A 14,107-nucleotide genomic window follows, 5' to 3' on the forward strand; every position below is an offset into this window, starting at 1 on the left:
TTTCGCATTTCGCCCCCATCGAAATGCGGCCGCCGTGCCTGACAGCCAGAACATCGCACTCATATTGCTAGTACTTCGGCTACGTCAAAAACGGAAGCGGACCATGTATGTACATGCGAAAGCTATTCGACAAGCGCCCTCAACTCGGCGACTACCACCAACTAGTACAGGAGCTGCGAAATGCAGCTTACCTGTGGCGAGACCACACTGCTTTCGTATAGCTTCCCACGCGTTGTTCTTCCGCTCTGTGTTGCGGTAGTCCATGTGTTTCACATCGTATACAGATGGAAGGTTGCAAATCGCTTCAAGCAGGCGTCCTCACTCGCGCTGTCATCCCACACGGATGTTGAAAAAACCACAGCCGCACTGTCAATACGCGCACCGCAGGCCGCTATTCTGCCTTCTGCTCGCTGCCGCTGCAGCGCGCAGTGCATTCTGGTCTAGCGGCAGCCGCGTGAAATAGAACACGCTCTATGTCCGCGCCGGCGGCGTTGTGCTCGCCAAGCGCGCCCGGGCACGCCGGCTACGCCGTGACGCCGGACTGTAGACTGCGCGCTTTTCACCGACGTCGCTTAACCGCGCCGCGCGTGGCCGCGCGCGCGCGTTACGCCGGACTATATCTTGCGCTTTAAAAGGAAAACTGTCAAAGAACAGGAGCTCTACAAGCGCCGCATGAAGCGAAACTTTGATAAAAGGCACATTAACGAGATACTGGACATACAGCCTAATGAGCTTGTAAGGAAAGGAGCTGTGCCTTCAAATTCAAAATTTTCCGGACCATTTCAAATTATTAAGACTGCATGCCAGCATGGAATATTGAAGAATGTCTGGTACGCCGGAGCCTCGCACCAAACGGAGTGCGCCGCTATTGGAAACATATTCAAGTATTACCCCAGGAGGTGTAATTAAAAGAAATCCGGAAGAGTGAAGCGGTCTGCGCTGGACGCATGACAGAAGACGAAGAAAGGAGCTAGGAGAGAAGTGAGAAGGAAGAAGTTGGAATAAAATGGCGGACTACACCCGTCTCACTTAGATTATGTCATTTCAGTTGCCGTTCTATTATTAATATTATTATTATTATTATTATTATTATTATTATTATTATTATTATTATTAGCAAAGCGCCATGACTCGCTAAAGAAAGTTTAGAGATGCAAGAGAGGAAAAAGAAGAACAACACGGAGGCCACGCCCTCGCGCGCTGGCACGCGAGGCCCACGCGACAAAGGAGAATCTGTCCCGTGCTTTCGAACACGAATCGTGGCGGACGCACTTAGAACCATCGCAGAAAGGAACGGCATCGTCCTGCTACCTGTCATGGGGATCGCTGTACCTAGCGGCATCGAAATTCACCGTCTCCTCCAAGGCTGCCTGTCAACCATCTCGGAAGAGACGCCATCCCGCAAGACGCCTTCCTCGATCACACTCGCCGCACTTCCAGATGGGGCCAACGATGACGTGTCCTACGTGTTAGGTAACTTGGCCATCCAGGACGTCCTCCCAGACAATCGGGACCTCAAGCCGGGGTACACGGTCGACCAACGCACTTGCGGCAGCCACGCAGGACAACCCCGGAGGCTGTTCCCGAGGGCCGAGTTGTACCCGCTCGTTGGTATGGGCGTCAAGGACACCGTGCCCCTGTGTAACACCATACAAGTAACATGGACCGCGCAAGGAGCCTGGCACCAGACGGTGGAAGCCTCGAGGTTCACCGTGCGCCTACTGATACAGAGGTAACCGTCAATTCGGTGTTTTCTATATCATATATCAGGACCACTGCGAACATCGTTAGTGGACAGAGGAATTTTATGTTATTTCTGTAATGTTGTGAAAATCCCATTGACGGGTTCTTTCGCCTCGCAAAGAAAAGAAAGCGTGTAACTTGTTGAGTTACACGTTTACGCCTCAAATGAACACGCGGGCTCAGGCACTCGGTAGTATTCCGCTATATGCCTTAAATGCAAAGAATTTCATCGCTTAATTTTCACATCTCAAGGCCAAGCAAGGGGTTACGATTGAACGCCTTGAATGGACTTGTGCGAATTCAGCGATGTCTCGTATCGGCACTAGTCTGGCAGAAGGAAGATAAAGCCCGCCGAAAGCGCAATTATTGCTATTCTTGTACAAACTGTCTAGAGAAGGTGAGACGAACACGACTTGTTCCAAGGAGAACCCGTCCGCAAATTGGACGAAGATGATGATTTAATCATCTTCGCAAGAAGATGTTCTGGGCTTCGCGCGCTGGTAACCATCTTGCCTGCTGATATAATTATTATAAATATTCTGTAAATACACGTCTGACTGTTTTTAACCCCGTAATAATAATAATAATAATAATAATAATAATAATAATAATAATAATAGCAACGACAGCAATAACATCTTTGGGTACGTGATAAGTTGGCGCTCCTATGTATATACGATGCCGCTCTCTGCTACCATACAAATTGCATAAGAATCAAATAGCAAATTACCAATTGAAAAGCGTGCATTCAGACACTTTCTTGTCCCAAAGGGCACCTTCCCGATACCAGATTGTGTCACATAGACAAAAGCGGGGTATCAAAGGATGAAGGTCAGGTTTTTGTTGCTTTATGAAAAATCTAACCTAGAATACCGCTGCTAGAGGTCTTTTCGTTCGCGGCTAATCATTAAGTTTGAAATACAACGGAACATAGCAATTGTTCGAACACACAGAACAATTTTTTGGCAATCTATAAAACCTTTTCAGTGTAGTGAGGATGAGTTAGAATACATTATGTTATATCCTAACACATGGCAGTTGGATTTCCAAAACCAATATTACTATGTATATTCCGCGCCAATCGTAGCATATATGCATGGTAAAAAAGCCAAATTAAGCAGCCATAATCTCTTTTCCTGCTTCCCGGATGAATGATGACATCGTTAGTGTTTCGACTCTGAAAGCGCTGTTTGCTTCGAATGGGACACGTTTCGTGAGACGAGCTGCAGCGTTCGTCGGAGCCTTGCTTGACGAATGTGCATTTCAACAGCAGTGTTCATTGTCGTCATGTATTGTCAACGCAGTGCGCGAGATCCGAGTACGCGTTGTTTGGATCGGACTGCTGGTACGATCTGTTGGGAACTCGGCGCTGACGCCCGTGGTTGTACCTGGGTCGCAAGCCCCAAGGGTAGCGTTGGCCTGGCGGCCTGGGGTACAACTGGAAGCATCCGAAGGTCCCGGCAAAGCATGAGTCGACTGGTAACAACGAAACAACTTGTTTATTTTAACATCGCAAAGAGTTGGCGGTCAGGTTTGACCGAAGTAGAGAGACGGGAGAGCACTTCACTCAACAGAAGAAATCGGAGCCCTCCCTTTTGGCGTCCGGGGGCAGCTGTTTTTATACTCTCGCAGTTGAGGGCAAGAAGGAACCCCTCAAAAGACGAGCACGTGAATGTACAATGGGCTAATGGTGACGCACACTGTCGTAGCGATGCCGTAGCACCATGTCGAGCACGATCTCGTAGCACCCTGTCGTGGCGCTGCCGGTCGGACACAATGACTGTAATGAGAGGATGGTCCCTGCTTTGGCATCGCCTGTTTCGGGCATAATGACTGGAACGAGATCCCTGCTTTGGCATCGCCTGTTTCGGGCACAATGACTGGAATGAGATCCCTGCTTTGGCATCGCCTGTTTCGGGCACAATGACTGGAATGCGAGGATGATCCCTAGGCGGTCGCATCGCCGCAGTCGCGCCTGGAAACACCTGGCGATGAGTGTTGTGGCGACGACGATCGGGCCAAAATGTCTGCCGCCCCGCCGCAGTCGCGCCGGCAAAACCACGTGTCGCAGGCGAAACGCAACAGACCGCCCCGCCGGGGGAAGGAGATCCCGATGGACAGGGTACTGCATCCGCTGTCCGGAGGGATGTCGCTCGATGATGCTCATAACCGAAGTCGGGCGTCCCTCGACGTTTCTTGAGCGCAGCGCACAGAGAAGGCCTCGTTCTCTTGTTCAGGTTCGCACGGGACACTGCAAAGTGACTTCGGGAGAGTTCACATTTTTGTTCTCGTTCCCGGCAAGCGTTAGAACTACGCTGAAACTCAACCGCTCAGTCAGCAAGCACGGCACAACCCTCACTAAGCCCTGCCAGGCTCTTTCCCCTTTTTATACCACTGCCTAGTTCCTTACAGTAGTCTAGCATCACTCAGAACGCGTCCACAAATTGAAAAATTGCACTAGAAAGCATATCATCACTTTGAAACACTAAACAAAAGCAATATGTTAAAAAAAAATCCTGCCTCAGGAAGAAAAACATCAGTAACAAACAATTTTGAGGCTGATTCCTACGTTAGGGGCTTCGACTTAAGCCATCGGCGTTACCGTTGAGACTCCCCTTTTTGTAACGCACCTCAAAGGAATATTGTTGTAAAGCGAGGCTCCAGCGCAGGAGGCGGCCATTTTTGGGAGAGATGGTCTGCAGCCATTGGAGAGGGCAGTGATCCGTCTCAATGATAAACCTCGAGCCGGCTAGATAGCATGACAATTTCTGAACGGCCCACACGAGACACGCACACTCTTTCTCGGTGGCGCTATACGCCTGCTCACGACTGGACAGCTTACGACTAGCATACAGGACGGGGTGTTCTACTTCTCCATTTTCCCGTTGGCACAGTACAACGCCCATGCCTCGCTCACTAGCATCGCACTGAACAACGAACCCTTTGGAATAGTCTGGCGATCGTAGCACAGGCTGGCTTGTTAGGGCACTCTTTAGGGCGCTAAAAGCTCTTTCCTTTGTCTCGTCCCAGACGACTGTTTGAGGCTCTGTTTTTCTTAGAGCATCCGTCAGGGGAGCCGCGATATCAGAGTACCTAGGGATGTACCTCTGATAGTAGCCGGCGACACCCAAGAACGACCGAATATCGGTCTTGGTGCGCGGTTGCGGAAAGTCTCGCACAGCGGCCACTTTTATTTCAGAGGGGCGGCGACGACCCTGACCAATCACGTGACCGAGGTAGACAACCTCGGCCTGTGCTAACTGGCACTTAGGAGCCTTGACTGTCAAGCCTGCTTCGCGCAGGCGGGTTAGCACTGCCCGCAAGTGTGTCATATGCTCAGACCAGGATGCGGAGAATATCGCTACGTCGTCTAGATACGGTAAAGCGAATTCTTGCTGTCCCCGCAACACTTTATCCATGAGACTTGAAAAACAGTATGGCGCGTTCTTCAAACCAAAACTCAACACTTTAGGACGGAATGTTCCCATTGGTGAAATGAACGCCGCATACCTACTAGCCTCTTCTGTAAGTGGAACCTGCCAATAACCCCTGACAAGATCTAGGGTGGAAATAAACTGAGCGCTACTAACTTTCTCAAGGCGCTCCTCGATGTTAGGGATCGGATAAATTTGATCCTTAGTGATGGAATTAAGCCTGCGGTAGTCGACGCAAGGACGAGGTTCCTTGCCCGGTACCTCAACTAAAATCAAAGGGGAGGTATAATCACTCTCACCTGCCTCAATAACACCGAGCTGTAGCATTTTCTTTACCTCAGCCTCCATAATATCGCTCTGGCGGGGTGACACCCGATACGCCTTGGATCGTACTGGCTCTGGGGAGGTAAGTTCTATATCATGAGTAAGTACAGAAGTCCTACCAGGCCTCTCAGAGAACAGACCTTGAAACTCTTGTAATAGCTGGTGTAGTTCGGTTTTCTGCTCAGGCGACAGCGGTGCTTTACTGATAAGGTCACTAATGACTTGACCGGTGTCTTCCCTGTTCGTCACTGAGCCTAGTCCCGGAAGCTCGACCGGAAGCTCTTCAGGAACGTTTACCATCATGCACACCACTGCTTCCCTTTGTCTATAAGGTTTGAGCAGATTACAGTGGTAAACTTGCTGTGCTTTCCGCTTTCCTGGCAGACTTACCACGTAGTTAACGTCCGACAGTTTCTGAACAATTCGTGCTGGGCCCTCCCACTGCACGTCTAGTTTGTTGTTTAGCGATGTGCGCAATATCATGACCTCATCGCCAACCTCTAAACGACGGGCCCTGGCTGTCCGATCATAATAAACCTTGGCCCTCTGCTGGGCCTTTGTCATTGCTTCACCTGACAACTCCTGTGCCCTTCTTAAGCGTTCGAGGAGCTTAAGCACGTACTCCACCACGACTGGGTCGTCGCCCCTACCTTCCCATGATTCTCGAAGCATGCGAAGCGGAGATCGAAGCGAGCGACCGTACACCAGTTCAGCTGGCGAAAACCCCGTAGCCGCATGCGGCGCGGTCCTTAAAGCAAACATCACCCCAGGCAGACACAGCTCCCAGTCAGTTTGATGTTCAAAACACAAAGCTCTCAACACGCGCTTCATGACGGAGTGGAGCTTCTCAACGGAATTCGACTGTGGGTGGTACACTGAGCTGTGTAGCAGCTTTACCCCACACCTTTCGAGAAAAGTTGTCGTCAAAGCGCTAGTAAACACTGTGCCCTGATCTGATTGAATTTCTGCAGGAAAACCAACTCGCGCAAATATGGACAGTAGTGCATTAACTATCTCAACTGAGCTGAGTTCTTTAAGCGGCACTGCTTCAGGGAACTTTGTCGCTGGGCAGATCACAGTCAAAATGTGTCTGTACCCCGTGGCTGTTACCGGCAGAGGTCCCACAGTATCAATAACGAGCCGTCTAAAAGGCTCCGTAATGATAGGTACCAATTTCAACGGCGCCCTCGATTTGTCCCCTGGTTTGCCCACCCGCTGACAAGTGTCACATGTCCTCACGAAATGGTCTGCGTCCCGAAAACACCCTGGCCAATAGTACTCTTGCAAGAGACGGTCCTTAGTTTTCTTAACTCCTAGGTGTCCGGACCACGAACCCCCATGTGACAAGCGCAACAGATCCTGACGATAGCATTGAGGCACGACCAGCTGATCGAACTCCACTCCTCTTCGGTCTAGATACTTCCGGTACAGGACTCCACCTCTTTCCACAAAACGCGCAGTTTTCCTGGCGATACCTTCTTTGACATTGCAGCGAATGTTTTCTAGGCTGCCATCCTTCTTTTGCTCGGCTATCAAAGCCGACCGGCTGTCTTTTAGCAACCTATCAAGTCCGTCTGACGTAGGCGCGATGAGCAAATCAGTAGATAGCTCTTCTAACTTTCCCGCGTCGGGCGTTTCCTCTCCAGTATCTGGCGCCTTTAACGTTACAGACTCAAGTTTATTCAGTTCGGGCGTGCTCGGAATATCAGCTTGCTGCGCCTCTGACCCTTTTTCGTTGTTTGATAACGTCGGCCCCGCAACTACCGCCTTTGCAGCGAGCTCCCGAACCTTCGATCTGGTTAAGGCCTGAACACTAGCTTCACCAAACAAAAGCCCCTTCTCGCGCAGGAGGTGATCGGACCTGTTTGAAAATAGGTACGGGTACTGGGGTGGCAGCATAGATGACACTGCCGCCTCCGTCTCAAGCGCTCCGAAAGGTCCTTCAATAAGCACCTTTGCTACTGGCAGACACACGCTATGAGCTTCCACGGCTTGCTTGATCCACGCGCACTCGCCCGTGAACATATGGGGTTCTACGTAAGACGGGTGAACTATATCCATTGTAGCTGCGGAATCGCGAAGCACTCGGCACTCTTTCCCGTTCACGAGGAGGTCTCGCATGTAAGGCTCGAGAAGCTTCATGTTCTCGTCAGTGCTGCCTATTGAAAAAAACACAACTTTTGGTGTTGTTTCCGGACACTGCGCCGAAAAGTGACCCGGCTTCTGGCACGTATAACACAAGCGCGCTCGCCTCATCTCGAACCGCTTTCTGCGTTTGGCTGCCGCCGTCTCCTTACGTTTGGTCGGACTGCTTTCACTCGCATCCTCACTACGCGTGTCCCCCTTTGCTCTCATGGGTGTGAACTTCGGCCTCTCAAACTTCGAGCCAAATTCACCCTTTTGACCGTCCTTAGCTCCGCGAGCTCGACGCGTCACAAACTCCTCGGCTAGCTCAGCGGCTTTAGCCACCGTACAAACGTCTGGCCTATCCAAGACCCAGTATCGCACGTTCTCCGGTAACCGACTATAAAACTGTTCTAGCCCGAAACACTGCAGAACTTTATCGTGGTCACCAAACGCTTTCTCTTCTTTGAGCCACTCCTGCATGTTCGACATAAGCCTATACGCAAACTCTGTATATGACTCACTTCTGCCTTTCTCATTTTCCCGAAACTTCCGACGGAACGCCTCCGCAGACAGCCGGTACTTTTTTAGCAGACTCGATTTTACTTTGTCGAAATCCTCTGCCTCTTCTCTATCCAAGCGAGCGACTACGTCGGCCGCCTCGCCGGGTAACAAAGTGAGCAAGCGCTGTGGCCACGTTTCCCGAGAGAACCCCTGCTTCTCGCACGTTCGCTCAAAGTTAACCAGGAACAAACCAATGTCCTCTCCAAGCTTAAACGGCCGCATCAGGTCAGTCATTTTGAACAATACTCGTTCTCCTGCACCGTGTGCCTGACTTCCATTACGAGCGCGTTCCATCTCTACCTCGAGACGCTTCATTTCCAAAGCGTGTTCGCGCTCTTCTTTTTTCTCTTGTTGCTCTCGCTCTTTCTGTTCTTTACGTTCACGCTCTTCTTTTTCTTTCTGTTCTTTAAGTTCGCGCTCCTGTTTCTCTTTTTGCTCTTTAAGTTCGCGCTCCTGTCTTTTTGACCTCTCCTCAATAGTCTCAAGGCATTCCGACAGCTCGTCATCCTCAGCCTCTAACTCAAGAATAGCCTTTAGCAGTTCAGGTTTTCTTAGTTTGTCTGAGACATCCAGACCCAACTCTCTTGCAAGCTCCAACAATTTCGGTTTGCGCAACGACTTCAAATCCATGGCTGCTCTGAATGCTGCTTTCTCTACTGCTTACTATTGTCTTGCCGCAAACTAACCCGGCAGCAACGACAACCACAATTACCAGCTCTGTTTCTGACACTAACAAAAGCCTGGCAAAGCTCAGAAGAAGAAAGTCCCGCACTCACCAAACCTCGCAGCCAAGAGTCCAGCGCAGTCGTTCCGCTGCAGGCAACCAGTCATCACACAGGGCTCGTTGCACTGCTCCCGGATTGTCGTTGAGCTGCTCAGCATACAGTCAACTGCATCTCTTCGCTGCTGGCCTCCGTTGTCGCGATCTCACCGCTGGCAGACAGTTGTTTGAAGTCGGAGGCGATCTCACCGCTGCCAACCAGATGTTTGGATCGGACTGCTGGTACGATCTGTTGGGAACTCGGCGCTGACGCCCGTGGTTGTACCTGGGTCGCAAGCCCCAAGGGTAGCGTTGGCCTGGCGGCCTGGGGTACAACTGGAAGCATCCGAAGGTCCCGGCAAAGCATGAGTCGACTGGTAACAACGAAACAACTTGTTTATTTTAACATCGCAAAGAGTTGGCGGTCAGGTTTGACCGAAGTAGAGAGACGGGAGAGCACTTCACTCAACAGAAGAAATCGGAGCCCTCCCTTTTGGCGTCCGGGGGCAGCTGTTTTTATACTCTCGCAGTTGAGGGCAAGAAGGAACCCCTCAAAAGACGAGCACGTGAATGTACAATGGGCTAATGGTGACGCACACTGTCGTAGCGATGCCGTAGCACCATGTCGAGCACGATCTCGTAGCACCCTGTCGTAGCGCTGCCGGTCGGACACAATGACTGTAATGAGAGGATGGTCCCTGCTTTGGCATCGCCTGTTTCGGGCATAATGACTGGAACGAGATCCCTGCTTTGGCATCGCCTGTTTCGGGCACAATGACTGGAATGCGAGGATGATCCCTAGGCGGTCGCATCGCCGCAGTCGCGCCTGGAAACACCTGGCGATGAGTGTTGTGGCGACGACGATCGGGCCAAAATGTCTGCCGCCCCGCCGCAGTCGCGCCGGCAAAACCACGTGTCGCAGGCGAAACGCAACAGCGTGGATCGGAAGCGGCCGCGACCACGAGTGGCCGGTTCGTCGAGTGCGACCACGTGGCATCTGCCGAATGCAGCCTCGACGTCTCGGGCTGCAGGCTACGCATCCACCCGCGTGACACGCTGCCGTGCGCGTTGACGATGCTCAACGCCATCAAGGCTGACAGCAACGGCGACAAGTACGGCGTGGCTGTACCAAGCAGCCGCATTTGGAGGCTACCCGCGAGGTAAGCCAAGCACCAGTCACACTAAAACGCTGCAGTCAAAGTGCGGCCTCTTTTATTACCCTTCCATTTACGCCATCTTATCTCGTAAGAGAAACCGTGATTGTAGGTCACATATATGCTCGTGTAAGCCAGGGTGTCACGATGAACTGTTGCCTAGGCCGGTTTGAGGTAATCTTCTAGCGTAACCTTTCAATGTCAAATTATCGTTCAGCGAAGGGATTGTAGCGCTTTCGTCAAATACCGATATCCGTACTTGTAGAAGGGCATGTAGACTGTTCATTAGTACCCAGTTCTGGGCTATTTGGCTTTACAGTCAAAGCTGTTATGAGATAGAGAGAGTATGTAAAAATATACGGGCTGTGAAGAGCAAATTTTTAGTTCGCATAATCCGTGTTTTCTTTCACTCACATATAAACTTGAAATCTTAGAAAACGAAGACACGAGGTAAAGAGCTGCACCAAGTCTATAACTTTGTAGCTGAGTAATATATAAACGATATATTTCTAAAGTCTGCATGAGTTGAGTCATAAAGCGGACAGTATACCGTTGGTAAATTTTACGTGAATTCGTAGACGAACAGGAAAGCTAGAGGCTGCGGCCTTGTTAACTGTTTGACTTCTCTATGGACGCCTGAACCATATACATCTACCATGAAATACACCACCAACAAATATCACAGGAGTAATAGATGCGATAAAGTTCGTACGAAAGTACGTGTTATAGATAAAAGCGTGCAGGATGATAAATAGATACGATACACCCGCCGTGATTGCTTAGTGGCAGCGGTGTTAGGCCGTTAAGCATGAGGTTGCGGGATCCAATCGCGGCCGCCACGGCTGCTGCTTTCGACAGCTAGGGGCGAAATGCGAAAACACCCTTGTACTTAGATTTAGGTGCACATTAAACAAAACCCAGGTGGTCCAAATTTCCCGAGTACTGCACTGCGGCGTGCCTCATAATAAGATTGTTATTTTGGCAGCTAACACCCCTAATTTATTTTTATTTTAGCAATACCATAAGCATACAACTGGTGTGTAAATATTTAGAAAAGAAAACAAACAACCGCGCCAACTTAACAATGAAGCGATAGAGAAAATGCGTTCCTGCTCATTGTCGATCCGCCGTGGTTATAATACGCAGAAGCCCGAAGTCGCTGTGGCCACTTTTGCATCGCAATCTCCAGTCTTCCGTGAGACCAGTCGCTAGACTTTACGGTGGTCAAATATGGTCTTACAGAAAAGGTATCGCCTGGTGGAAGCTACGAGTCACTGTCAGTGTGTCCTCAAAGGAGCGAAAGAAAGGCAAAGTTGTTATCCACCCGACTGTAGAACGAAGCGATAACGGAAACCCATAAGGGTCTCGCAGCCTAGCCGATGTGCCTTGGCTCACATCGCCTTCGCGATGTCAACAGCCACGTGTGCAGCGTATCCTGTGGCCGCAATGAATACAGCAGAAAGTGGAAGTAAACGCGCCCCCCAGGAGGACGCGACAAAGAGTTATTTGGTTCTCTTAGCAGGTATACTGAATACTGCGCAACTGATTTTCCCGTTCATTAGTCTTGAGAAAAATACAAAAACTATGCTCAGTAGCCAGTTTCTCGTGCAGACACTTTCATCTGGATGCCGATGGAAAATTGAGCCCTGACTTAAACTCCGTACCTCCCGAAGCGTCGAGGTCGCTTCGAAACTAAAGAATTCAAGACCAAATGACACTGTATGTCTCGTCTAATGTCCAGCCGCAACGAAGCTTAAACTCGGCTAGGTTGACTCTAAATGAGTAGCACCAGGCTATGATAGTAGTCTTGGCAAAGATTGGCTCGTATTTGCCTGCGTTTTGTTTTTTTATCATAGAGCACGAAAGTACCATTTAAGGAGACGCCGTAAATCCCAAACCCTAAGATCCCTCAGATTTTCGCAGAGCAAAGCGAGTTGGTTCTCAGTGTTTTCGGGTGTGCTCTATTTTCTATTTACAAACAGGCCTGCTTGTATTTCATGGATGATAGCTATTTTGAAGTACATTCGATTAACTGCGCAGAACACATCATTAGCAGCTTCACACAAGCTCAAACTATCGAAAAGTTGTTTTCGGAGATACAGTGCGTTCAACTGCTGTAAAAAGGTTTTTTTTTCATTTTCCGATTAGGTAAGCGGACATTGACTCTCCCCCTGGCTCAGTCACAAACAATTCGCATCTTCTCCCTCCTTCCATCAGGTTGTCCACGAACAGAGTAGACGGCAGTACGGCAATCCCGACAGGAGTCGCCCGTCGTCGCCGCACGTGTGGCTGCCGTCTGCTCGGCTGCACTTTTTCACCACTGCAGCGACACAACAGCCCCAAGCACTGCAGGCGGCGTTACCGTCTCCTCAGCTGCGCTTGTCCAAGCTGAGCAGCTGACCGTGCGTTCTCTGCTGTCCACGTGACCGGCGACTTCGAAGCGGACTAGGCTCGCTGGCACGATGGCCACAGTAGACGTTAGGGGGCGCACTGGCGGCTCCGCTACGATCAGATGAGAGTCGCCTTGCGCAATGTTTGGCGAGGACGCTTCCAGCAACCGCTGCGAGCTAGTCGCCGTGTCGCTATGCCGCGACGATAGTGTTACGAAACTGTGGCGCCGCCTGCCGGGAGTGGGTGCACTTTTCTTTCGTAACTTTTTACATGTTTTTCAGTATATTTGTGTGAAAGTAGTATTGTTTTATGTGTTTATAATACAGTTTTTTGCGATCGAAATATGTTGCTATGTTAATTCCTTGAGCATTGCGTTTGTGGGCGGTGGTAATGGGCGAAATTGAATGAGGCCTGCACTGTAATTCTGTTTATTTTATATTGATAACTCTACCGTTCAAAAGCTACGACGTCATCTCGGCAATCCTGCCTCGCGACAATGTGGCCAGACCAGTCAAATGGTTCTGATTGTGTGCTTGACTGTATTACCCTGCAATGGAATGTAATCGACGGATGCAGAGGGGTTGCTGGAATTGCACGCCGCGCTGCTCGAAAGGAAGTCCTTCTAAAGCTGGCAGGATTCAGCCTTGTTGCTTGGGGGATAGCCGCACCATATGAACAAAAATCACATACGCAGAAATGTGTTCGTATCGCACAGACCTAAGAGGGACTTGCGAAATGTACGTTCGGACGGGGTAATGATTGGGATGATGAACAAGAAACACGAGAACATGATTACCCAGCTTATTATTATTATTATTATTATTATTATTATTATTATTATTATTATTATTATTATTATTATTATTATTATTATTATTAGAAGTTCCACCCTTCCTTAAGCGTTACTGTAATAGTGGCATCTCAGAAACGCAGTATCCGTTCCAATAAGAACACAAAGCGATGCATGAACTTTTTCCTCGGTTTCCACCTCTATCCTAAAAACTTTTACTGATCGATCGCAAGTGTGACAGCTGATGTTGATTTATTTCGTTTACGAAGGTCATGAAAGTTGACTTGCGCATATTCGTACCTACAAATCGGCTCAAAATTCCTCACTGGTTTTCCCCAACGGGGGTATGAGCCTATGCCCATCGGGGTTATGAGCCATTGATGATGACAGTTTTCGATATGCCATTGTGTATGTTGCATGCGTGATTAGAAAGAATGTAAAAATTTTCGCTTCACTTTGCTGAGTGCTTGTACCCTCTTGCACACGGGGCTACGAGCCATTGCATTTTTGCTTACTTACGGGCGTATGAGCCGTTGATGATGATAGTTTTTGCATGCGGACACGAAAATTCTATCGCACCCTAGTTACATACAGCTCCGCTGTAATAAGAGACAATGTCAGATAAAAAAGAGGCTCAGTAGGAGCGGTACGAGCCGTACCCATGCTCTCTGCGGAGGGCGTGAGTTCGGGAATAACAATCGGCACGTTATCTCTAAGTGTTATTTTCCTTAGCTCGTTTCTCAGTTTTGGGTCGTTGGCGCCGTCAGCACAAGCGCGGACAGGACTGCAGACTGCACAAGTGTGCAGTCTGCAGTCTCCAGGG

At 49.7% G+C, this 14,107-nt stretch overlaps 1 protein-coding gene across 1 annotated transcript; it reads left to right on the top strand.

The window, feature by feature from the left end:
- The first annotated feature begins 1,151 nt into the window (after window positions 1-1,151).
- Window positions 1,152-12,529, top strand: LOC142566717 (uncharacterized). The gene is made up of 4 exons (XM_075677599.1): window positions 1,152-1,732; window positions 3,048-3,088; window positions 9,872-10,109; window positions 12,430-12,529. Exons 1-4 carry the CDS (start codon window positions 1,152-1,154, stop codon window positions 12,527-12,529), a joined length of 960 nt encoding a protein of 319 aa, XP_075533714.1.
- The last annotated feature ends 1,578 nt before the right edge of the window (window positions 12,530-14,107 follow it).

Source organism: Dermacentor variabilis, chromosome 1 (assembly GCF_050947875.1).
Source record: "Dermacentor variabilis isolate Ectoservices chromosome 1, ASM5094787v1, whole genome shotgun sequence".
Classification (NCBI taxonomy): Eukaryota; Metazoa; Arthropoda; class Arachnida; order Ixodida; family Ixodidae; genus Dermacentor; species Dermacentor variabilis.

Excerpts from the sequence above, each read along its gene's own strand:
- LOC142566717 (XM_075677599.1), top strand. The coding sequence starts at position 1,152 with ATGCAAGAGAGGAAAAAGAAGAACAACACGGAGGCCACGCCCTCGCGC. Across the intron at positions 1,733-3,047 it reads GTGCGCCTACTGATACAGAG|TGCGCGAGATCCGAGTACGC; the intron begins GTAACCGTCAAT and ends TTGTCAACGCAG. Across the intron at positions 3,089-9,871 it reads TTGTTTGGATCGGACTGCTG|GCGAAACGCAACAGCGTGGA; the intron begins GTACGATCTGTT and ends CACGTGTCGCAG.